The following is a 23,659-nucleotide window of genomic DNA, read 5'->3' as shown; positions in this document are numbered from 1 at the left end:
CTCTGAAACATTAGAACCGATCCACTGCTCAGGTGTGGATCGTATTGGCACTGTTTAACGATACTTTTATCCGCAATGAAATCCGAGCTGGCCCGTGTGTCGAGGTGTGGTCGGATAATCAAGACTGGGAAAGACACTAGATAAAAATTCTTATCGGATCTCATCTCTCTCTCTCTCTCTCTGTCTATCTCGTTGACGGTAGGCTGCAGCTGCCGCTCTTATCTTCCGGTGTGAATTAGTCCTTGCACTCATGTTTACACTTGCTTGACGGGCACCTCGCGGATCTTGATAAGGGAGAGCTCTTTCATGGCCGGCTATCCGGATGCGATATGAACGTGTAAAACCCTGAGGAGGACCACTTGTACATGAGACGACTCCTGTGAGCACAGTTGTACCTGATGAATAAAGATATTCCTTGTTTTCTCTTAGTCATTCTTTTTACTGACCGTAAGATGGTTGTCAGTCTTAATTTAAATTACAGTTGTTACTTTACCATGTTCCTCTTTCTAGCATCAGTTCCAGAGATTAAAAAAAATTTTCCTATGGACCAATTTCCATGCGGGTTGGCTGAAAAATAGTAAATGGACCAGTTTAATCAGTGCCAATAAGGATTTGCCGAAGAGTAATATTTATGATTAAAAAAAATAATTTAGTATACAACGACCGTTATAGTACCTACGCACAGTCCTTTTCCGGCGAATGAGAAATTTATTCCGCGTCCAGAGCTACGTGGTCGTGATTTTTACTTTTACCCGCATCTCGACAGATCGCAATTTATGATAGCAAGGCATAGCTGCCAATGAGAATCCCACTGGTATGTACTTTCCATCAGAAAGTTTCTTCCTTTTCCTTCTGTCGTCCCTACGTTCCTTTCTATTCGTAGTTTGCAGCAGTAGCAGCAGCAGCCGTCGTCTCGAGTCAGCACACGGGGATTAGGCTCGATATTCCTATGAACTCCCGGAGCGAAGACGCATCCACATCCGCAAAGGCAGTCGTCTATTAAAGGCGGCGTAAATAACTTGCGTTGTCTCATTAGGAGCAGCCTCATAAATTCTCGACAATTAGCGTGGTTGCTTTCAATAGACAGGATCCAGACGTTGGACAGGTTATGGAGCTGTACGAGAGACGCGTACGCGACGGCCCGTAAAAAACGAGCGCGTCGTAGTACAGGAACGTCTGTCGTTAGGTCATTTTCATCCTGCGAATAAGATATGCAATGTCATTATTCTTTGATGTGTTTATACGTTTTTCTTAATTCGAGGTGCGAGCTATGACGTCATTGAGTAAATTAATTCTTCAGGAAACTCAACGCTCTTGTACGAATGGACGTTGACGGTACAGCGTATTTCTAAACGTTAAAAGAACACGCAGTTTCTTCTATCGCGTGCTATATGTTCGAGGGTAAAGATATCAGGGCGTCGCGACGCTCGAAAATACATAACGTCTGGGTTGGTTGTTCGGGAAACTGAGCCGTGAAAGTTCCATGCTGAATGTCAGCAATGCGGAGAGATAAATTAACTCGTAGCATGATCGTTGGGTTTTAAAAAACTCTCTTGGCGGATTTCTTGCACGAGCGATTCGCCGAGCTTCTTCTTGGCAGCTTGCGTCGGTCCTTTTTATTTCGAGAATTAGCACAGTCGAACGTCACTTCACGTGGCACTTGGAGAAATTCATTCATCGATCTTGGCGAAGACGTGCCTGGTAATATTATCCAATTTCAATGATGGTTCGGTCAAGGTCAATTTTCAAGGACTGGTATATATCTACCTTGACCTTGGCTGACGTTAATCCTTTTCTGATAACGTTCAATGGGTCATCATTGTCAGCTGGGATGAGTCGTATGGAGATACGACGGAAGCTTTATAATCAACATTGATTTTTTACTATTTTTTATCAGAAAGAAAGAATCGATATTGAAGATTGAGATTAAAATATTTTTTTAAATTATACAGCAGTTTTAGAGAATATATGAATTTTATCGAATTTCTCAGTTTTGTGAACACATATGCAAATACGCACGAGGACCGTTACCATCACCTAAATTCAAACCCCCATAAAGAACATGATGGTAACGCGTTCCTGGCTTTTACTAGCTGCCCGAACACGGGACGGAGTAGAAAAGAAAAGATGCTCGACTACTTTACTCTGGCATAACTTTTCTTTCTTGAAATCGGTTTCCAGTCTCGGACGCTCTTCTTCTGGCTACCGTCTCTGTAAAATTGTTTCTACCCGCTCTAGTTCTACCGGATTGCATCTTCTCGCCCACTTCACGCTGTATTTATAGAGTCACAGTCATCTCCTGCGGCCTCCTATATGATGGGTGCTTCTTACAAATGCTTTCTGCTTGTGGAAATCTATCCACAATGAGTCGTCAGGCTTTTCTCGTTGCGGGCAGCATCATTTTCCAAGCATTTCCGAAACTCTCCTTTCCGGTCTGTAGCTAATGGACCGTGTGACAATAGTCACGAATGGTTGCCCTAGAGGGAAACAGTACTAATCGTAAGTCAGACAATGGCGACGATCCAAAAATTCTACTCTGCCTCTAATTGTACGTGACCAATGACACAACGCGCCAACGACTTCTAATAGATAACCCACTAAACTGATTACCCACTTTGATACTTTACCACCTACAGGAAGTTCCTCCAGGCTTGTAATTACTTAACCAAGTCTCTCCAGAGACGGATCTACAATTATACATCAAATTATTTATTACTTCTTTCTCTTCTTTTTCCTAGCAACGAACCCTTCTCAGCTGTTCCATAAACTCGTGCTCTATTCTTAGGCTCCTTAACGTGTTAAGGTTATCATATCCACAGCGACGTATACAAAAGTCGATTTGAAATATATAAAAACAAAATTTCAACCAATGATATTCGATCCAGCCTTGGCAGTCGCGACAGTAACGCCAGAATGGCATGACACTATCGCGAATGTTCTAGAAAATTATTAGGTCGCAAGTTCAAGGAACCGTAGAGCATGAGATATCGACACATTTGCCACGCGATATGACAGCTATGTATATCGGCGTGATCCGACTACGGAATATAAGGTGTATTCTACAAGTAGCCCAACCTTAAAAGCCATCATACACATTGTTCGTGATCTTTTAAAAGTGAAGCACGCATTGTAGATTCCTATTAGTAATCAGGACGCTGACTAGGTGTTTGTATTCGCTTATCGATTCGATCCACGTTCACTGTCATGATCACATAGTGTCAATTGCTCTGTTTACTCTGCATTACGTCCACAGCTTCTCCTTGCAGCCTGTACTCTTGAACTGTAAGACTGTTCCCGAGTTTTTACTAGATAATCCAGAGAGTTTCTTGCGACGAAGCTTTCTTGAAGTGAACAGAGGGTGCTGGCCATGCTATAAGCTCTCTTGAAAATTGTTCATCAGTTCTTCTACGTATCTTCTTCTACGTTCTTCTTTTTTGGTTGTAAGATGCATGAGATGCGTTCCGTATTTAGAACCCCTTGTAACGAGGAAGTAGATACCTGGGATGCTTCAGGCATTAAACGTCTCATGACATTTCCAATGTGCCATTGCTCTTCCATCTACGACGATAGATACTAGACTTTAATTTAAAGGTTGCTATTCGTGTCTCCTTGCTTCCTGTGAAAATATAAGTAACGTTTGGTTTTTCTTTTTTTGGTGCTTTTAGGTTATGACAGAGTGACGGGATTTGGGTAATACTTAACCATCGCGCGAATAGGAATAGAGTGGACAGGACAATGGATCATCAACAGGGCAGGAAACAGATCGCCTCGCCGGAAGTGGCTATGGCTAGTGAAGTTTTCGATCTGTTCTGCAATGCATCCACTCTCAAGTCCATTCTTGGCCACTTTCGACACCTCTGCGAACTCCTCAAGATCAAGCCTAATAGCTTCAATCAGTTTTATCCAAAGCTGAAGTCGAAATTACGCTCGTGGAAGGCGCAGGCACTTTGGAAGAAGTTTGATCAGCGGGCCAATCACAAGTGTTATAATCGTGGCAAAGCCTGCCCGAACACGAGGGTGAGGATCTGGAATTTATTAAAGAGAAATTAAATTTGTTGAAGATATATCAGAAACTTTACAGTGTTGTTGTACTTGTATTTAAATAGGTCTTGATCATCGGAGGTGGTCCATGCGGCTTACGCTCGGCTATAGAGGCACAATTACTTGGGGCCAAAGTCGTGGTCGTCGAGAAGAGGGATCGCATGTCCAGGAATAATGTGCTTCACTTGTGGCCTTTCGTCATTCAAGATCTTCGTGCGCTTGGGGCCAAGAAATTCTTTGGAAAATTTTGCGCAGGCGCCATCGATCATATAAGTATACGGCAGTTGCAGTGTATTTTGTTAAAAGTAGCTTTGATCCTGGGAGTAGAATTTCACGAGGGTGTCAGCTTCGAGTCCCTGGTACCACCACCTGAAAATCAAGAGGAAGGCAGTGAGTACAGACATTGTATAAGCAAAGCATATAGACGTAAACAATGAAAAATTTTCTGATACCGATAACCGAGTTCTAAAGGAATTTATCGTGAATTACTGTAATTCCAGAAATTGGATGGCGTGCAAAAATCACACCAGCAGATCATCCCGTCTCCCAGTACGAATTTGATGTTCTAATCGGGGCTGATGGTAAAAGGAATACTCTGGAAGGATTCAAAAGAAAGGAATTTCGAGGGAAACTAGCCATTGCTATAACTGCTAATTTTATCAATAAGAGAACAGAAGCAGAGGCCAGGGTGGAGGAGATAAGCGGGGTTGCCTTTATCTTCAATCAGAAATTCTTTAAGGAACTGTACCAGGATACCGGTATCGATCTTGAGAATATTGTCTATTACAAAGATGACACGCATTACTTCGTCATGACTGCCAAGAAACATAGTCTTATCGATAAGGGTGTTATACTTCAGGTAACGGAAGCAACAGCACAATCCCATTTACCTATTTTACGTCCATGTAACTTTATCGATCGTTTGCTTCTCTTGTACAAGGATCATGCGGACACGGCCAAGTTACTTGCTAAAGAAAACGTCGACAGGGAAGCACTGATGTTATATGCTAGAGAAGCTGCTGAATTCTCGACGGAGTATCAAATGATGGACATGGAATTCGCTGTTAATCATTACGGTCAACCGGACGTAGCCATGTTTGACTTCACCTCTATGTATGCTGCCGAAAATGCTAGTCGAGTCCTAGAGCGACACGGTCACAGATTGCTTATGATCTTGGTCGGGGATAGTTTACTGGAGGTACTTATTTCACTTGAACTTTGAACTTATTTATATTTAAGGTATTTTCAATCTTCATCTATGTTCTTATAGCCATTCTGGCCAACTGGTTCTGGATGTGCAAGAGGCTTTCTCAGTTCCCTTGATGCCTGCTGGGCTATCAAAGGATGGGGTGCTTCTACGACACCCTTGGAAGTGTTAGCGGAACGAGAATCCATTTACAGGCTTCTTGGACAAACCACGCCAGAAAACTTGAATAGGGATTACGCCGCCTACACACTGAATCCTCATACAAGGTAACCAGCCATGTAAAATCTTATTGGATAACCAATAGCATTGAGCGAACTTGTACAATTAATATTTAATGATGCAGAACAAAGGAATATTTGTGATTCATTGTTACTTCCTGTTGAAGGTATCCAAATTTGAACCTACGTTCGGTCACGCCGATTCAAGTACGGGGCTTGCTGGATACCGATGATCCGGACAACATAGAGCAACCATCTGTGCAACCCGCTGTTGATATTCCCAAGAAGCGTCGGCGTAGGGGTGAGCTTATAACATGTTCGCTTGCCAGTAGAATATAATAGGGTTTCGAATCGGCGAGCTTTCGAGTGATCTTTGACTGTCTACTTTTTTACTATCTTCGCCATACTACACATTTATACAAGAGGAATTTCGATCTTTAACGTAGACCTTGGAACAGACTCTCAGGTGCATCCCGATACGTTGCTCCATTGGCTAAGGCGACAGGTGGCATTGTACGATACGGTTCGCATCGACGACATGGGCTCTTCGTTCAAAGACGGTCTCGCTATTTGCGCCATTATTCACAGATACAGGCCAGACCTAATTGATTTTCAGTCTTTGAAATCTGAAGATGTGGAAATTAACAATCAGCTCGCCTTCGACATCCTTGAGAAGGAATTAGGCATACCTCCTGTAAGAATTTTTCACTGTATTATCACATAAGAAATATATATAGAGATACTGAGATTTGAAATGTATCTTTTAATTGTTCACTTTGTCGCAGGTAATGACTGGCGAGGAAATGGCCCAGTGTGACGTCCCCGACAAACTCGCCATGTTTTCTTATCTGACACAGATATATGAGACATTCCGGGGCGAGATTCCACATATTAAACATCCGAAATTGGTAAGATCCTTGATTTTTTCTGACGATTTCCAAGTTTTTACAGGATTATATCAGCCAGCCGAATACTTGTGGGGAAAGAATATGAGATCTGCGTTTTGTTCGCAGTAGGCAGCTACCGCAAACTAACACCCATTTCCAATTTTCCAATTTCCACAGTCCTCCATCTCTAATGTCAACCTGCTTCTGGCTAAAGATTTATCAACGACACGTCGCGCACCTTCATTATACGAGATATATAAGCCCACCCTTAAATTGCCTACGCACTGGCCTCACAGAATCAACGTCCCATACTCAACTTGCTCTCATGAATTATCAACTTTCGAACCACCATCCACTGTCCCACGCACCGTATCTAAACTCGCTAATCTAATGTCCTTTCAACGGCTGAGCAAACTTCTGGATTACAACAACAATCGTATGACTTGGAACGACAGTAGCAAGATAGTGGATAACGTATTGGAATTGAGCAGTATAAGGAACTGGCTTGAAAATAATCATAGAGTATCAACATTGAAGCGAATGTTTGAATCTAAGAGCAGACGTAGTTGGATGCTCAGGATGGAAGACCAATTCGGCGATAAGAAAGTCGATCCAATCAGAGAGAATATACCTGTAATTTTATTCTCGTATGAGCAGGGGTTTACGCGTTTGACGTTCATCTTTGGATTTGTCTTTTTCTAGGAACCGGAAAAAGAGGAGAGGCCCACGTATTCGAAACAATTGAGCCAATTGACACCGGAGCAAAAGGCTCAATTGATTGGACGTATTGCCAAACAGGATAATACTAATACTCGTGCCAGGCACTCACGTTCTTCTCGCCATAGCAACGAACACGCACAGAATCCATTGGAGAAGAAGGGCGATTCGATTAGCCGTCGTTCCAGAAAGCGACGTAGCACCGAAAAAATGGGAGCTACAGTGGTGAGTTTTATGATGGAAAAATATTTGTATTCCTGGTAGTCCCTTTAATAATTCTCAATGATATGTATTTTCGTTAACCAACCCATATTCCTCAGTCATGCTGGCAGAAGATCGAGGATATCATGCGCCAGGGAATATTTATATCTTTGTTGTTCATATTTATTGGACTGTTTGTCACTGCAGTTCGGGAAGAAATTATAACTTTTTGATAACCATGTCAAATCTATGGGATAGCTCTGGAAAGTTTTTGTAACAGTCAGTTATAATGTAGAACTACTTTTTTTTTTCTCATTTATCCTAATATATTATATAGTGCAATAAGCTCGCGTGCTCGGCGCAATATTGGTTATTATTTAGTCTTCCGAAGTAATGTCTGTTGTACGTGAATCCGAAGGAGGAAAGACAGAAGAGACTCGAGGACATTGAAAAGAATCGAATCGAACGCATGAGGAAGCGTCAGTATCTACGTAAAATGGCGACACAGCAATTCTACAAAAGTATGCAGATGCTGGCTGCGAATGCAAAACGAGACAAGGACGAACCCTTTGAGGATTATTCAATATTTCTTTATCGTCAAACCGCTCCTGATTTCAAGGATAGAGTCAAAGATCTCGAGCAGAAAATTCTCTACCCAGTAAGCTGGTGTCGTGTGAAATTACATGATTGGATATGAACTAATAACAAACTGTTTAACGTGTGACCACCTAATCGCCCGTGTGTTGCAGGATTTCTGAGTTATTATAAAATAATTTTCGCTCTTAAAAAAATGAAATATCAGTTTGCAATTATACAATTGGGCAGTTCGCACCAATTTATTAATATCAAATTGACTTGATCAATTTTAAAATCATTTATAGAAATACTAACGTCGCTTGTTGGATGCTAGTCAACGATTGTGTCTTCGCTGTTTTAAAAGCTGCAACAATATATTATTTCTGCTTTCCCTAATGCGTCAATGTTATTAATCACAGTCTCCAGAAAAATGTTGTAACTTTGGGATCAATATTGATAAACCTTTTACTTACACGAAGGAGAATTCTGGTGATACAAGAATATGCGTATAGTCGGACCCAGCAAAATGCAACTTCGCAAAGTGCAACTCTGCAAAATGCAACAGATCTTCACTGTTACACTTTTCTAGGTCTGACTGTGCCATAACGAATTTGGTATTGACTATCAATATGGCGGTTCTGAGATTTCATATTTTTCAGGACAGAGAACCAAAACTTCATGCCGGACAGCACAGGGGTAGCGTAGACGAAGGATTCTCTGGTAGAATAAAAAATATTGAAGATAAATTAAGAGGCACTGCTCCCAGTGACAAGAAACCGAAGGATCTATTACGTGCTATCGGTTGGTACCACAGACTTTCTTTTCGAACACAGTGTATGAAATATTTGCATAATAATGAATTTTCGAATTTATCACTTTCTAATTGCGAAGGTAAAATCGAGAAAACGGATTGGAACGTGAAGGAAATCGAAAAGAAAATAGAAGAGAACAAAATGGGACGGGGAATACGTCAAGACAAAGTGGAACGTGTACCAAAATGGAGTCGAGAGCAGGTTTGTTAAAGATACTAATGCTATTGGTAATATAAATTCTCGTCAGGTCTCTATATGCTTTATTCAGTTTTTAGCTCGACAAACCAAGATGGAGAAGAAAGGGCGCAACCCGAACGAGCCGGACAGTAAGTACGCCGATATTGACAGCACCCTCAAGAATATTGACAAGAAGATCAAAGAGGGTAATGTCCTTGGGCACAATAAAGTCTCAGCAATGGCTGAACAATTTGCTAATAAGAATCAGGATGCTGAACCGAAGGTGCAGAGATCGGTAATTATTACACTGCCCGTTCATGACTCTCGGTACTTGGATAAGAAGTCAGCAGGAGCATCCGGTCATGCAAATTTCATTCGCGAATACATTTTATTTCTTCATTTATATATCAGTGATCAATTATCTTGTCAATGTATAATTATTGAACAAATTTGTCACGGTTTTTTTAGATCTTCAATGTCAGACATGCATTGTGACTTACAATGAATCCTGACTAATAAATTATACAAGTCTCTAAATATTTCCTAGTATTTGTATTTTTTTTTGAAATCGTATCTAACAATGTTTTATATGTTTTCTTGAGAAAATCTTGTACCGTCTTAAAACCGTATCTAACCTAAAGATGTGAAAGAATGTCGCATGCTGACTTTTGTCCCGTGTCACGAGTTTGATCCATAACCGTGGTGAGTCAATTTTTGAACAAAACTTTATTTTCCATAGAATTCAAAAGCAGCCCTAGTGCTACCAGCACAAGGAGGCTCAGAAATGTGCCACTTCTGTAACAAGAGGGTTTACCTGATGGAGAGGCTCAGCGCAGAAGGCAAATTCTTCCATCGTGGTTGCTTCCGTTGTGAATATTGCTCAACCTCTCTAAGGATAGGTAAGCAGAATTAAAATGAGCGATTAATAATTATTCCTATTGATAAACAAAAGTCAAAATAATTCATTGTCCTATGTTACATGCATTGCAGGGAACCATACGTTTGATAGAGATAAACATGGCGGACGATTTTATTGTATGCAGCATTTCGGCCTATCGGGAACCATGAAGGCTAGAGTAGAGAAGAAGAAAATTCCTGTTCTAAATAAAGAAAATATACCAAATACATCCATTAATATGAAAACTCCAGAAAAGGTATATTTTGGAAATGTCTTTGTTGTTCTTTTCATATATTATATCTACGCTTATCCGTCGCAGTCTAAAACACCATTGGAAGGAGTCGCCGGACTTGATTTACTTGATCGAGGTCAAACACCAGAGAGGATAGAATTTGAAAATCTTGCTGGTGTCTCAGACGCTGAAGAACCTCGTAGTCAGATGGATGAGGATGAATGGACGGATCGTAATTTCGGTGCGTCAGCAGCCGAAATGGGATCCAGTGATGATATATCTGATATGAGGTTATTTTATATCTTTTTGAGATCCTCATAATAGTCGTACATTTTAACGAGGTCTGGCATTAATGTTACAGCGATTCCGATGATGACAACGAGGTCTTCGAGGAGGCTATAGATCAGCCATTGACAACAGAAGGAACCTTAGAACTTGCAAAAAATTGGACACTGCGTTATTCTCATCCACATGCCACTACAGGTCATTCAGATACCGGAAGCAACGAATACGAAGACTCCAGCGATGAATATACTAGTGAAGGTATACATGACTATAACAGTTCAATCGAATGAGGAAAATTATTTTGAAAAAATTAAAAATAAATTGTAATGGACAATTTCTCGGTAAAGTCGAATTCTTTTTGTGCCCAGATGAAGAAAGCGGCACGGCAACCGAGGACGAGGAAGAGGTTCGCGCCAGGGAATTGAGGAAACAAGAAGTATGGCTGAAGGTCCCTCCACGCAGCTCTGATACTGACACTGGCTCGGAAACAGAGGTGAAACAATCTCAAGCTTTAGATAATCCACCGCAGGAATCACTAGCCTCTGGTGAAACAATTTCTATAGACACTCTCCCCTCAGAAAATTTACATTCGGTTTCGGACGCGAATTCTACTCAAAATTCGATTATTGAGAAAGATAATGGCAGTCAGTCGAATCACGTGGAAAATCATGAGCTACAAGAATCAAAGCCGACGAATATAAGTGAAAAAGAAATCGTGGACCTTGAGTTCGATTTGGAAAAAATTAAAATTGACCATATGAATGGTTTATCACGGGAGTTAGATGTAAGCAGAGAAAATATTGATAATACCGATAACATTAATAAACCGGACAGTCTCATTATTAAGAGTGCGATACAGGGTAGTGTTGAAATTACAGGTCCGAATTCTATTGTTTCTAGCAATGTTGGACAGGGTATAGTTGATAAAGAGAATCTCAATTCAGAAATTGATATAAAAATTAATTCATGTAATGAGGTCCCATATAATGTCGATATCAATGATGAAAAAATCAATGATGTTATTGCGGATGTGAATTTGCCACTTACGGAAATTCAGACTAATGTTTTATCTGAAATTGAAAATGAATCGGGGTCTTTGAATGAAATACTAATTACAGAACAGGAGGATAATTCAGTTGTATTAAAAGAGGACGAAGTTAAAATTGAATCCGTAACGGGAGCACTTCCGGATGCTACTCTCAACACTCAATCTAGTGAAACTAATAACACTGAACATTCGGAGGATGCTAATTGTGTTATTAAAATTAATAGTGATAATTTACCGGATTTATTAACATCTTCACCTAAATTGAGTAGACAAGTATCTGCGTCGGATAAGAATCAGTCTTCTGAAACAGTTGGTTCTGATCTGGTTGCTGCTGATATATCAAGCAAAACATCTGTAAAAAAATTGATAATGGACCAACAGCGGCAAGGGGATAAAACACATAATATAAAGAACTGTGATGATTCTCAGAAAATAGATTTGCCGTTGAAAATATCATTAGACAAAACCAGAATTAAGCCTATTCTTACTGTTACTGCAGCTACACCCACTTCTGAAAAACCAAAGAAAACAATAAGCTTCGAAGCATCCAAGTTAACTGTTCCGCAGGAAGTTGTTCCTATGCGACAAGAAGAACCTGTCACCTATAGTTCCTTCGAACATCTCAAAGAGCAATTGAAACAGAGAAAAGCAAAGAATAAAAAGCCAGTTGAAGAACTTCGCCCTTTGTCGAAGGAAACTGCACAGTTAAAGATAAGTAAATATTTTGAATCAGCCAAGAAATCAGAGTCAAGTTCTCTACAGAAAGCTGTTTCTAAAGAAAGCACACCGGAAGAAGAGCCTGAGGTAAAGATCATCGATTTGAAAATTAATCCTAAAGTATCAGACAAGGTCGAAACCAAAGATATTATGAAATACTTTAAAAAATCTTTCCCTCAAAGCAGTGACACTGAAACAGATTTAAATAACCAACGTAAAACATCAGTGGTACATAATGAAGTTGATGACTTTGATATTAGCATCGATGACATTAAAGGATCTAATGATGACAACAGTATGGAAATTATTGACAAGCAATTTAATGAGATTGAAGTACAAAGTAAAACTTTGAGTGAGGCAATCAATGATGTGTTAGCATCAAAGACAGATATTATAGTGAGTAAAGGAAGTGAATATGAAATTGTGAAACAAAAAACACTTCCAGAAGTTTCAATTACCAGTACTGACATCAAGAACATATCAAATCCTGAGAAAATATTAAACAGTGAATCGGAATCAGAATTATTAGCAAGTGCATCAAAATCAAAATATCAAAAGAATCTTGACCCTCCTGAACTGAATACAATAACAGAAAAACACAAAGATAAATCTACTACCACATTAAATAGTCAATTAGTAACAACAAAAGATAACCCTGCAATTGTGCCAGTGACAAATAACGTATCCAGTGAATCAATTTCAGAAGAGACAAAGATTACAAAAACTCAAAATGAAAAACAAAAATTAAATTCTGATCCCATGCCAGATAAAACTACTGTGATAAAGAATATTCAATCACCAAAGAAACACGAATCCGCCTCAAAACCGGAAACCGAACGCATTGAGAAGGTTAAAATAATTGAGAAGGAAATTCGTCCGATACCAGTTACAAAAATGGTACAAGAGAACAAATCAGTACCAGAACAAGTACTAGAAGTACCAAAACGACCAGAACGTAGACGTTCATCGCAAGAACTGACTGCTGCCCCCCTAATACCGTCTAAGAAAGATTCAACTGAAGCAGTTCAAACGTCACTTCCGTTTCCCGTAGTTCCTGCGAGAAGAAAGTCCGATTCTAAAAAATCTACGAGCAAACAGCCGAAACCAATACCACTTTCGGAACAAAAAGAATTAAATGCTGTCAGTGAAGCCGAACGTAAATCCGATCGACCCAATGACAATACTAAATCAAAAGACTTCTCCACGGTATCAAAGAACGTTCCCATAAATCTGGACAGTAATACGCAAAATAAAGAACAAATTCCCGAGAAATTATCCCCCAAGACAAAGAAACACAATAACGTAACAAAATTGCTCTCTCACGAGTCTGGTCTTCATGGTTCCGTTAAATCGATATCATCCGCAAAATCAGATAAATCCAAAAAGGATAAATGTACAATATCGTAATGGAACTCTCAGTATATATAAGTTACACGTAGGACCTAAGTTAATTTCTCTCTGCGATTAAAAAAAAGATTATAAGAGGATTACTTTGATATTGCTGTGATGTTGCGCATACATATATTCTCTCTCGGTTATATAATTTTTCCATTTAGCGATATTGTGTGAGATACATTTAATAAAGTATATAAGTCGCTAAATAATGGCTGATGGTGATATGAGAGATTCTTTGAATACAACCCAAGGCTATTGAGAAAGGTAACAAATTTTGCTATATGAATGGCGTGCTGTTGGACTAATATTAAATTAACAGTGACTCAAACCGATTAATTGTATGCGTTTTCCTAGTGCTTCTTCTGCTCACACAATACGTTTATATTTAACGGCCTGTAATAATTCTACGATTGCCACCAGCCAATACTTTATTAATAATGTCTCACCGTTCACTTTCGGAAAGCAAGACGTTCTTGTAACTATGGTTCTTCTTTACGCATATATTATACTTGTTAGTTGCAATTTTATACGTTTCCTCGCTCTATTGTTTCGAGTCATCTGTATATTTCTCTATAAAAGCATGTATACGTTTTATATTGCGCAGACCGAAGTTCTCCTCGAGTACGTGTTTAATTTCGCCATTAACCGTATTTTGCTATTCGGATAGCAAAATAACGGTGGCATTAGATACATCTAATCAAATTCATAAAATTGATTCTCTGATTAAATGTACTCTTACATGGCTCCACTATACTAGACTAATATAATAAGAAACGAGTGCCTATTTTAATAACAAATTAAACTTTGTCTATCAATCGCAATATGATTTTCACAATATTAATTATATTTTTTTTATCACATACAGGTTGCATCGGATGAAGATTCCACGGAGGACAGCGCAGAGAATTCAGCAACGGAAATTTCGACAGATTCCGAATTCGAGCACGACGGTACAACACCCACTCAGCATGAGATACCGGAAATTGCCATAAACGATTCGTACGTTCGTAAGGGTCGTGGGAATTATGTGGAGCCTAAAAAAGTCCAAGTGAAAAGTCACGTGATACCATCAATCAATGGAAACTTGAAGCAGAACAAAGACACGGGTGTCAAGTTGAAGTTCACAAAGCTGGACCCTGGCAAGGAGCCATTGCGTCCACAGAATGAACTCCACCTCAGTCGACCTATCGCAAAGACAATTTCTCCCAGTCCTTTGATGAACCCTCGAAAAGGAGATTATTTATTGAATCGAACTCACTCTACGGAAGGCATTGCATCTAAACTGTCTCTGGAATTGAAGAAGAGATATCTATTGGGTGGATCAGCACTTGGTGGATCGGTTATGAAGTCCGGATCGACGTCAAACGTTGATACAAAATTGCGAAGCTTGACAGACGCCATATCGCAACATCAGAAATTGCTGAATCCAGCACCAGAGCCTAGTCCTACTATGCAAGCTTTCTTGCAAGGTACCAGCAAGCTTCGTTCCAGCAATACACAACTTTCTCCTATCTCTCCTACTGCGATCTTCTCAGCATCTCCCCTGAAGCCATTCAGCTTTGATCAACAAACAAAGACCGAGGATAGTGTTGCTGGTAAAACTACTGCCATGCCGGATGTATCCAAGATGCAGTTACCGGATTTGTTAAAAGAGACCAGCATCCTGAAGTCTAAGACAGATCCTAATATCGTACGTAAAGAATCGCCTAAAATCAGTGAAAAGAAGCCAATTAGAGAAATCATGGCCCCCAAACAGATTGATGCTCAAGCAATAGTTAAGGAAGACGAGGAAATTATTGAACTTGAAAGGACAACTAATATTGAACCTATGGATAATATTGATGACGGTGCAGATTGTAGGCCTAGGTCGCCTTTACATGAAACTTCTATCATCGTGCCTCAAGTAAATTGGAATAAAAATAAGGAGACCAAGGACGGAGACAGTTCCGAGGACTCGGAAATAGATAGTGATTCCTTGTCGTCTAGCGATGTCGAATTTGATGAAGGTGCTGCAGATGAACAAGTCGTGCCAATTAATCTGTCTCCTCCTAGACTGCAGATTCATAGTACTGATGGAGATCTTCTTCTGGACGAGGAAGTCGAAGATAAAAATAAGGACGTGGACGAGACTGCGGCATTTGAGCCGGATTCTATTGAATGTATTCGTATTGATGATGATTTGATTTCTCGTGCGGAATACATGGATGGTTTGGTGTCCGAGAAGATACCTTCTGAAGGGGATGAAGTAGTTAATAATAATTTGGAGCAGGGTGATAGTAAAAAGAGCTACAGTAATTGCAGTAGTCCTACGTCTGTTGTATCGAATATATCCAATAAGCAGGACGACTCTGAGGAAAATGATGTAACGACGGCTGCCCTTACGGAAACAGAATTTTCTGAATGGGCTCGTGACGGGGAAGGATTGGTATCTGATGATCTGCGAGATGTCGAATTCAATATTAATCCGGAATTCATTACGACTAGAAGGAATAAACTGATGCAGCATATGAAACTGCCTAATGTCCCTGTGAGAATAGCTAAAGAAGAGGACCTGACCGATATTGAATTAGAGTCTTATAGATTGGATAAGATTATTGACTTCCCTAATAATAATACTTCCAAGCTCCTTGCTAACGGTGAGAATATTGATTTTATGGATACTGACAACGAGTCTTTGCTGGATGACAGTCTACAGGATGCTACTAATATAGCGCTTATTAAAAATAGAGGATATGTGGAATTTGTTAATATAAAAACAGCTTCGACACCTACACGGACTCCAATGGAAGTAAAAGCTGATGCTCCCATTGCTAAAACTGAAGTGGAAAATGAATCTGGATCAGAGCATGAACAGTATAAGGATGATAATGTTATAGAAATAAATCCTGTGACTATGGATGATGTTATGGACAGGTTGAATGGTGCCATGAACAAATCAGTGAGTGTACCACCAAGAAATTTAAATCTTGACACGAGTGCAGGTGATACAATTGTTGAACTAGAAGAGCAACCACCTGTGGAAGCAATAAATAGAGAACTTTTCCAATCGATGGACGAGGATAGTCTACTGATAGTCGAACAAGCAGAGGATACGACGACCAGTGAAATAATCACAGTTCTTGCCAGTCCTATAAATCCACAAATGCCAGTAATATCGAATCAAGTTGAGATATCGAATAACGAGGAACCGTCCAAGTCTGCAGTTGACACGAACAACCCGGACTACTTAGAATACGTTAAGCGTTTGCAGTCTAGGATTGCTGAATTCAGCAATGCAAAGGATTCCATTGACATCAGAAAGTCCAAGAGAAAGAATTCAAAGAGCTCTGCGCAATTGCGTTCTGCAGAAATGATTGCTGAGGAGATCAAGAATCAGGAAGTTGGTGCCAACAATAGTTTTAATTCTCCAGCAACTTCACGTAAGCTTGAGGAAATCACGAGAGAGCGTACCAAGCAGAAGAGCCTTATACAGGATCTCTTGATGGATAAACTAGAAGCTCACAAACAAAAGTCAGCTGAGAAGAAGGCACGAAGAGCAGCCAGAGCTTCTTCGTTCAGTCCAGGATCAACTCTTTCACCCCTGAAATTTACAGAAACTGGATCAACATCTCCAACGCCAATGAAATTTGTACCAACATCTATAATATCACCTGTAAGCAGTCCTGTTCATACTACCTTTGCCGAAGCCAGAAACGTTCTGGATATGAGTACACCCACAACTAATTTAAGTCAAGGTGGTATCGTAAGATCTTATACTCTGGCAAACGTCATGCCACTATCTTCATTCAAACAACAGTCCCAAGAAGAGAAAAATTTAACAATGTATTCCACAACTCCTAAAGAATCAGCCAGCACCTCTAAAATACCTGAGAAGTTAGCAGATGACGAATTCAAAACACCAGTAGCACCACCTAGACTGAAGTATGAAGAGGCCAAGAGAACTGCTGAGAAAGCGAAACAGGAAGCTCGTGAACGTGCTAGATTAAAGAGTGACGAAGATCTAGGATTAAGCCCAGAGGATAAGATCAAAGAATTAAGAATGAAAGTAGCTCGCAGACAATTATCCATGGAAACTAGGAAGAAGACCGATGAAGAATTGTCAGAGATGAGATCAAGACACTACAGTTTTGAATCGACAAAGCCTGGTCACAAATTACAAACTAGTAAGAGTACAGACAACGTAAAAGCATTTGCTAAGAAAGTTAACGTAGAAACTTTACCTCCATCCAATGCAAAATCTATGGACGAGCTTTTGCAAACTTCTGGATCAAAGATGGAAAGTAGCACCATGGTCCCTAAGAGAGATAAGAAGAAGGCTAAGGACCCTGAGAGAAGAAAAAGCATCATCCAAGCAGTTTCTGATTTCTTCAAGAAGAAAGATTCTTCGCCATCACCACCGAATCAGAAAGATAAATTATCAAGATTCCGGTTGACTGGCAAATCCAAGGAAAAGGGAAAGGTAATTATTATTCTTATCAGACAAAGAAAGAGAGAGAGAGGCAAACAAATATTAATTTCCTAGTGTCTTTTAAAAATGGAAAAAGGTTAATTTCTAACCTTCTTGTCTTTAACATGTTTCAGTTATATAAATCATATTCGGATGGGTCAGATGTAAGCAATTTATAGTAGTCACTGATATTATATTTCTTTGTCCAAGTACTTCTATGCACTATTGTTAACCGTCAGGTACTATAGTTTTCTTTCATTTGCATTGTACTGAACTGTGCTTTCTTTGATGTATAAACCCAGCACGTAAAATTGATGTAATTTTTAATCTTTAACGTGTTCTGATAGCCATATATACCTAACAATGGGATTTATACCCAACATACAAAGTATATTACTCCACTGGATACAGTAATTAATCAACTGTAGCTTATCCAATGTCTCCATTAGTATAATTAGCATGTTCCTTCGTGCCTCGTTGTTCACATTGAATAATTAATGAAAATGCAAAACGTATAAAAGATAGGGAGTGCATACTCACTTATGACATCTTTATATATAAAAAACAAATGACTCACGATAATTATGCATATCATTAACGTGCTAGAAACTCCATACAAGAAGTATGCAATTTACATTTTTTTATTTAGAGCTTGGTTTACTTTTTCAGCAATTAATACTGATCCCACTTGATTGATGTTAATGATTTTCGTAATATGTTTACCCCAGTGTGTGTTACCTTGACTGATGACAACTGCAGATATTGTATTAATAATTTTTTCATTTTTAGCTCGACAAGGATATCTCCCCGAAGTACGATTCACGGCCTAAGAGTGTTTCTGAAGGGATGTTAGTTGCAAGTTTCCTTAATGAGAATCCACCACCAATACCTCCACCACCACTGAGTTATGCAATGCCAACAACTCATATATCAGGTAAAGGCGAAGACAACTTCTGCCTCATAGAATCAAGTCTTATTAAATGACTGATACTTTGAGGGAGTATTTGGTGCTGGTTTTTAAATATATTAAATTCAGTTTGGTTATACTATCCTGGAGCATGTGGTATAAGTAAGGTATATGCATGTGTAAACAGATGACAGTATATCGGAAGACGATTCGAAGGCAACGGCTTTGTCGGTTTCACAAATGCACAAAACCACCCTGGCTGACGGTTCATGTAACAGTATATCCCGTAAAGCCAAAACTGCTAAGCGGATAGCAAGACAAGCACAGCTCAAAAGGTACTAAACTAGAATCTGATTAAACATTCAAAGCATATGAATGAGTCCTATAAGAATTTCTTTTGTTCTTTAATTAAGGTTACGAATGGCTCAAGAAATACAAAGAAAATTAGAGGAGACCGAAGTGAAGCAAAGAGAATTAGAAAGTAGAGGTGTCAGTGTTGAAAAGGCATTACGTGGAGAAGGAGGTATGTTCTTCTAGCTGATAAGGGATCTAATGACTTATCTAATATAATATTGAATATATATTTTTGAATTTCGTGTAGAATCCTGTGATCGAGAAGAAGCTGATCTGATGAGTGAGTGGTTTGACTTAATGAGAGAACGAACAGAATTGCGTAGATACGAGAAGGAATTGTTGGTGCGTGCTCAGGAAGTTCAGTTGGAAGATCGTCATGATAGATTGCAACAGGAACTGCGAGAAAGATTGGCCGATGATGGTCAGTATACCTTAAGTTATTTTAATCCATAATAAATCATAATTACTGTCTATTTAATATAACGACATTAAATCTGATTTTTGTATTATTATAGATAAGAAGAAGACCAAAGACGATGTGAAAAAGGAGGGAGAAATATTAACAGAAATGTTGGAAATTGTTTCAAAGCGTGACTCGCTGATTGCTCTGCTGGAAGAGGAGCGACAAAGGTGGCGTAGACCCTCGTGCCCGACACTCACTGTACCCACAAGCGTAATCGCACGACCTATCAAAACCGTAGAGATTTTTCCAAGTCCTTCAGTCCCCAGTCCTTCCTATATGCTTACCCTTTTAGCCATCCTAGCTGCATATTTGATTTCTCTTCATCTTACAGAATTCTTCGTATCATCTCATATCGAGCCGTTTATATTTTTCCTTTAACACTTATTTTACATAGGTTTCATTTATTGCAAAACCACATTTATGCTGTACTTTTGCTCGTACTTGTAGCAGTAATTTAATACTATAGCATGCATAGTATAGATATAAAATAAACTTGCAATGACTCTGAATGTTTCGTTGATGATCGATGGACTACGTTATAGTCTACTAAATTGATGATGAAGCATAATTGTTTGGCTTTCCATGTTAGTCATACTTGAATACTTGAACTTTTCTAATACATTATGCTTACTAATTTATTATTGTTCAAAAAAAAGGCATTGCATACTTATTCTGTAGACCATGTCATTACTTTCGGATTTTTATAAATATTATTGATCTATACTATATGGTACACACAATGCAGATTTGCATGTTTCTGTGCTGCGTGTACCCAGAGTGTTTGCTGTATACATATTACATAGTAAATATCTATTTCCACAATAGGCACTCTGAAGTAGCTGTAGCTAAATAAATTCCAATCGCATGTTCTGGATTTTCTTTCACAATTTCTAAGCACTCTTGATTCAATATCTGGGAAATGAATCCACCTCTTTCAATATCTTAACGTGAACCAGGCCTTGGCAGGCTAAACAATTTATATGAGGTAAAAGCAAACATGAACGTAAAGAAACGTTGGCCATGCCAGGTATTAAAACACGATACTGTAATTTTATTAAAGATAAATACATTGATTTCTTGATTGAATATAGTTACTACACAGTTACATCATCGATAAAGCTTAATTTATGTCAAGCACAAAAACATTGTTTTTCATATCAACTGCACATTTGTGTTTATGTCAGAGGTTTACCAGTGCATAATATGGTTTTGTTTTTTAATCAATTATGTTCTGGAAGCTTATGGGTCACTTTTACTCTTTGGTTTAATTTGCCTCTGACACATCAGTCCACCATAAATACACAGACACGTGAATAACTCTTAGTAACACATCCTCGCACATAAATAAACAATGGGCAGAGGGTTTAATAGGGACACAGCACAGCTTGGCTTTATTATGCACCTCTGCGAAGTGTTATTTGCCATGCAACTGGTAAGCCTGTGCTACTATAGTCATCGAGACAATGAAATGACGCGTGAATTTATCATTTTTGACTTGCTATCTCATAAGCGTGATAATGCACAATTATTGTAAGATAACGATTGCTTTAGAACGTCATTCTTTCTTTTTTGTTTTCACACAGAAAGGGAATTCGCTAAATATTATTTTTGATTGCAGGTACCAGGACGAAGACCGTGATCTTAAAATCAGAGGTTGGCTAAAAGCCTAAGGGCCTAAGATTAACACCAAGTAAAAAAAGGACGGTTACAGATATTCAGTGCAGTGCACCATTGCGCTAATTTTCTTCTTTTTAATTGTCTTTTTACATCTTACTCGTTACCCTCACGAGGACAGGAGATACCATAGGGAATTGAAATTTATAAGACTGCGAGCAATGCTATACAAAGCGATACGGGTGACAAAACACGAAAAGTCTATGACTATTCGAATTAATCCAGTCAACTTGGGAATGTTGTGCATTTAAGTTTTTATCACACGTTCACGAGTTTAGTGTGACATTTTCGTTTTCTTTTTCTTCTTCTTCTTTTATGACATGTACAATGCTTGAGTCAACACTCTCTTTACACTTATTAAGAGAATGAATCGAACTCTCAACGGTTTGTATCGACTATACGAATTGACGTAGAAAATTACTCAATCAGGGAATTGATAAATTTTTTTTTCTAAAAATAATCCGTATTTATATTCTCGATAGGAACATTCGTGATTTAATAATCCAAGGCTAACAAATTCAATCTCGAATTATCTTAAACGTCCTTTGTAGCTGACACTGAGCCGTTTTTGATTTCTTTAAGCGGGAAACAATATATATTTGATCGTGTATGGGAAATTATAGATCATTGTCGTACCGACAGACGATCACGTAATCGACAGAGAAAGTGAACATAAGAGAAATGCAATATTTTTCAAGAATTATTTTAACAAGCGATAAAACAAAAAGAATAAGCGTGATATGTATATTCTATTTAAAAAAACAATAAGGTGTAAGAATATATTTTTATGTTCGCAAAGAGACTGGGATAATTATTTTAATGTAGCGAGATGGTATTTGACTGTATTGAACTATAATTAAGTCATTATGTACAGTCAATTTTCTATGGGACGAGTAAGTCGCGTCAAGGACACAGAAAATTCATTGGTTCTACAAAATGAGAATTAAATGTACAATCTTTCAACAATGACACTTTGTCATAAAAGCTGTAACGTTTACACCGAACGTTTATTTCCTTGCCTTGACTTTTTAAAGTCATTCGTCATTTAGTCGAATCAATGAATTCTTTTTGCGCACGTTGAGACAAACGGCATAGTATTTGGTCCAATATTTTTTAACGATTCGCGATAATCGTTGTGATCGATCGAATAAACTTAAAAGCGTTAGTTAAATATTGGTTCAGAACGAACGATTGGAGGATTTAGCATAAAACAATAATATATATAATATATATTATTATTAGACCATCCAATGATTGCCATTAGAAGTGCGGGACAATTAATCGTCAGATAGTAATCAAGTATGGCGTCTAGAGGGGAGAATGAATTCCACTAGTATGAAAATATTTTTACAATGATCAAACGGCCAAAGCTTACCCGTTGCCGCTTCTATAATGAAATTTGTGCACGCGGCATGAGCAATGGAAAATATTTTATTTACAATGGCTACACGCAATTTTGTAGTGTAGTTTGCGAATGAATGACGGAAGTGCGACAGCTTCAAAAATTGAATAATGGCGCGTGATTTGGCGTCCAGTGATAACGAGATGGAATTTGAGAATAAAATTGTGTATTATAGAAAAGCGTATGATTCATTACTTAACGTTACGGCTGTACAGTAAATATTTGTTTGCTCTAAATTACGCAATGGAATTTTATTGATTCGATATATTAATGAAAATCATCATAATTCGAAGAGGGTGGGTGGTACCATGACCGTTCATATTTAAGATCGTATATAAGTAATTTATAATGATTTTCATTGTACGTGTATGAGAACGCTTTCTATTTATTGTCATGTCCTGATGAAACTGGTTTTTTTTTTGTAGTGAGCTTCATAAACGTACGTGCCTAAAATTTCAAGAATTGCGAATTGCCCATAGTTTTAAATGAGATTAGATAAGAGTGTTGACAAAACTTGGCGAGCCCTTTTTTTGCTCGTTAATTCTCTTTCTTCTTTGTTTTGATCTGTATAACGATTTTTATTCTACCGATAACCTAGTCCTCCAGTTATGAATAATGTGGCTTGGTAATGCGATTATGTTTTATGTATCCTGCCTTATACGTAAACGTGCTTAGCGTAACCCATGGAAAGATTATTGAAGAACGTTTGGCCAATTTCCTTCGACGAGCCTGTATCTAAATTAATATTTCATTTTCTACAGTCTGCAATCTAAAAATTATTTAGGATACGAAGTCGAACCTTTTTTTAATATTAAATTTCCTTGGGTTTGCACAGTACACACTACCAAAATGTATTATCCCGATGACAACGCATTGTATTATTATGTACATACTTACATAAATATAATCTAACTCTACACACGCAATTTGTGTAGCCTCGACTCTAACTTTTACTATACACACATCGCTTTGATATGACAACCAAGTAATATATATTACCT

At 38.5% G+C, this 23,659-nt stretch overlaps 1 protein-coding gene and 1 long non-coding RNA gene across 22 annotated transcripts in view; one reads left to right on the top strand and one right to left on the bottom strand.

Annotated features, from left to right (window-relative positions):
* The window catches only part of LOC107274519 (F-actin-monooxygenase Mical), a 31,041-nt gene extending 7,457 nt beyond the window's left edge, over positions 1 to 23,584 (top strand). For 2 of the 20 annotated variants that reach the window (XM_025091767.1, XM_025091766.1), the window contains exons 2-27: positions 3,666 to 4,017; positions 4,107 to 4,431; positions 4,542 to 4,900; positions 4,982 to 5,239; positions 5,312 to 5,514; positions 5,634 to 5,767; positions 5,913 to 6,160; positions 6,252 to 6,374; positions 6,531 to 6,986; positions 7,056 to 7,295; positions 7,690 to 7,929; positions 8,507 to 8,648; positions 8,739 to 8,860; positions 8,907 to 9,131; positions 9,576 to 9,735; positions 9,827 to 9,990; positions 10,054 to 10,256; positions 10,328 to 10,509; positions 10,599 to 10,744; positions 14,277 to 17,870; positions 17,993 to 18,022; positions 18,648 to 18,792; positions 18,953 to 19,100; positions 19,179 to 19,288; positions 19,367 to 19,540; positions 19,635 to 20,668. In XM_025091767.1, coding sequence (XP_024947535.1) covers positions 3,736 to 4,017; positions 4,107 to 4,431; positions 4,542 to 4,900; positions 4,982 to 5,239; positions 5,312 to 5,514; positions 5,634 to 5,767; positions 5,913 to 6,160; positions 6,252 to 6,374; positions 6,531 to 6,986; positions 7,056 to 7,295; positions 7,690 to 7,929; positions 8,507 to 8,648; positions 8,739 to 8,860; positions 8,907 to 9,131; positions 9,576 to 9,735; positions 9,827 to 9,990; positions 10,054 to 10,256; positions 10,328 to 10,509; positions 10,599 to 10,744; positions 14,277 to 17,870; positions 17,993 to 18,022; positions 18,648 to 18,792; positions 18,953 to 19,100; positions 19,179 to 19,288; positions 19,367 to 19,540; positions 19,635 to 19,960 — 8,739 coding nt within the window. In that variant the 5' untranslated portion in view covers positions 3,666 to 3,735 and the 3' untranslated portion in view covers positions 19,961 to 20,668. Of the gene's footprint in view, positions 1 to 3,665; positions 4,018 to 4,106; positions 4,432 to 4,541; positions 4,901 to 4,981; positions 5,240 to 5,311; positions 5,515 to 5,633; positions 5,768 to 5,912; positions 6,161 to 6,251; positions 6,375 to 6,530; positions 6,987 to 7,055; positions 7,296 to 7,689; positions 7,930 to 8,506; positions 8,649 to 8,738; positions 8,861 to 8,906; positions 9,132 to 9,575; positions 9,736 to 9,826; positions 9,991 to 10,053; positions 10,257 to 10,327; positions 10,510 to 10,598; positions 13,676 to 14,276; positions 17,871 to 17,992; positions 18,098 to 18,647; positions 18,793 to 18,952; positions 19,101 to 19,178; positions 19,289 to 19,366; positions 19,541 to 19,634; positions 20,669 to 21,200 lie in introns of those variants that run through there. The other 18 variants (XM_025091772.1, XM_025091780.1, XM_015753744.2 and 15 more) reach the window with 18 other exon arrangements.
* On the bottom strand, positions 107 to 3,652 carry LOC112495387. Of its 2 annotated transcripts, XR_003061857.1 has the most exons (4): positions 3,076 to 3,652; positions 676 to 2,687; positions 494 to 567; positions 107 to 395 (listed from the first exon to the last, which is right to left on the bottom strand). It is a non-coding gene; the product is annotated as an uncharacterized LOC112495387 (long non-coding RNA). The 2 variants fall into 2 exon arrangements; XR_003061856.1 differs by having other exon boundaries at positions 676 to 3,652.
* Positions 23,585 to 23,659: the final 75 nt, after the last annotated feature.

This window comes from Cephus cinctus, unplaced genomic scaffold (genome assembly GCF_000341935.2).
Source record: "Cephus cinctus unplaced genomic scaffold, Ccin1 Ccin1_scaffold3262, whole genome shotgun sequence".
In the NCBI taxonomy this organism is placed as follows: domain Eukaryota; kingdom Metazoa; phylum Arthropoda; class Insecta; order Hymenoptera; family Cephidae; genus Cephus; species Cephus cinctus.
This window is presented reverse-complemented; position numbering and strand designations above follow the sequence as displayed.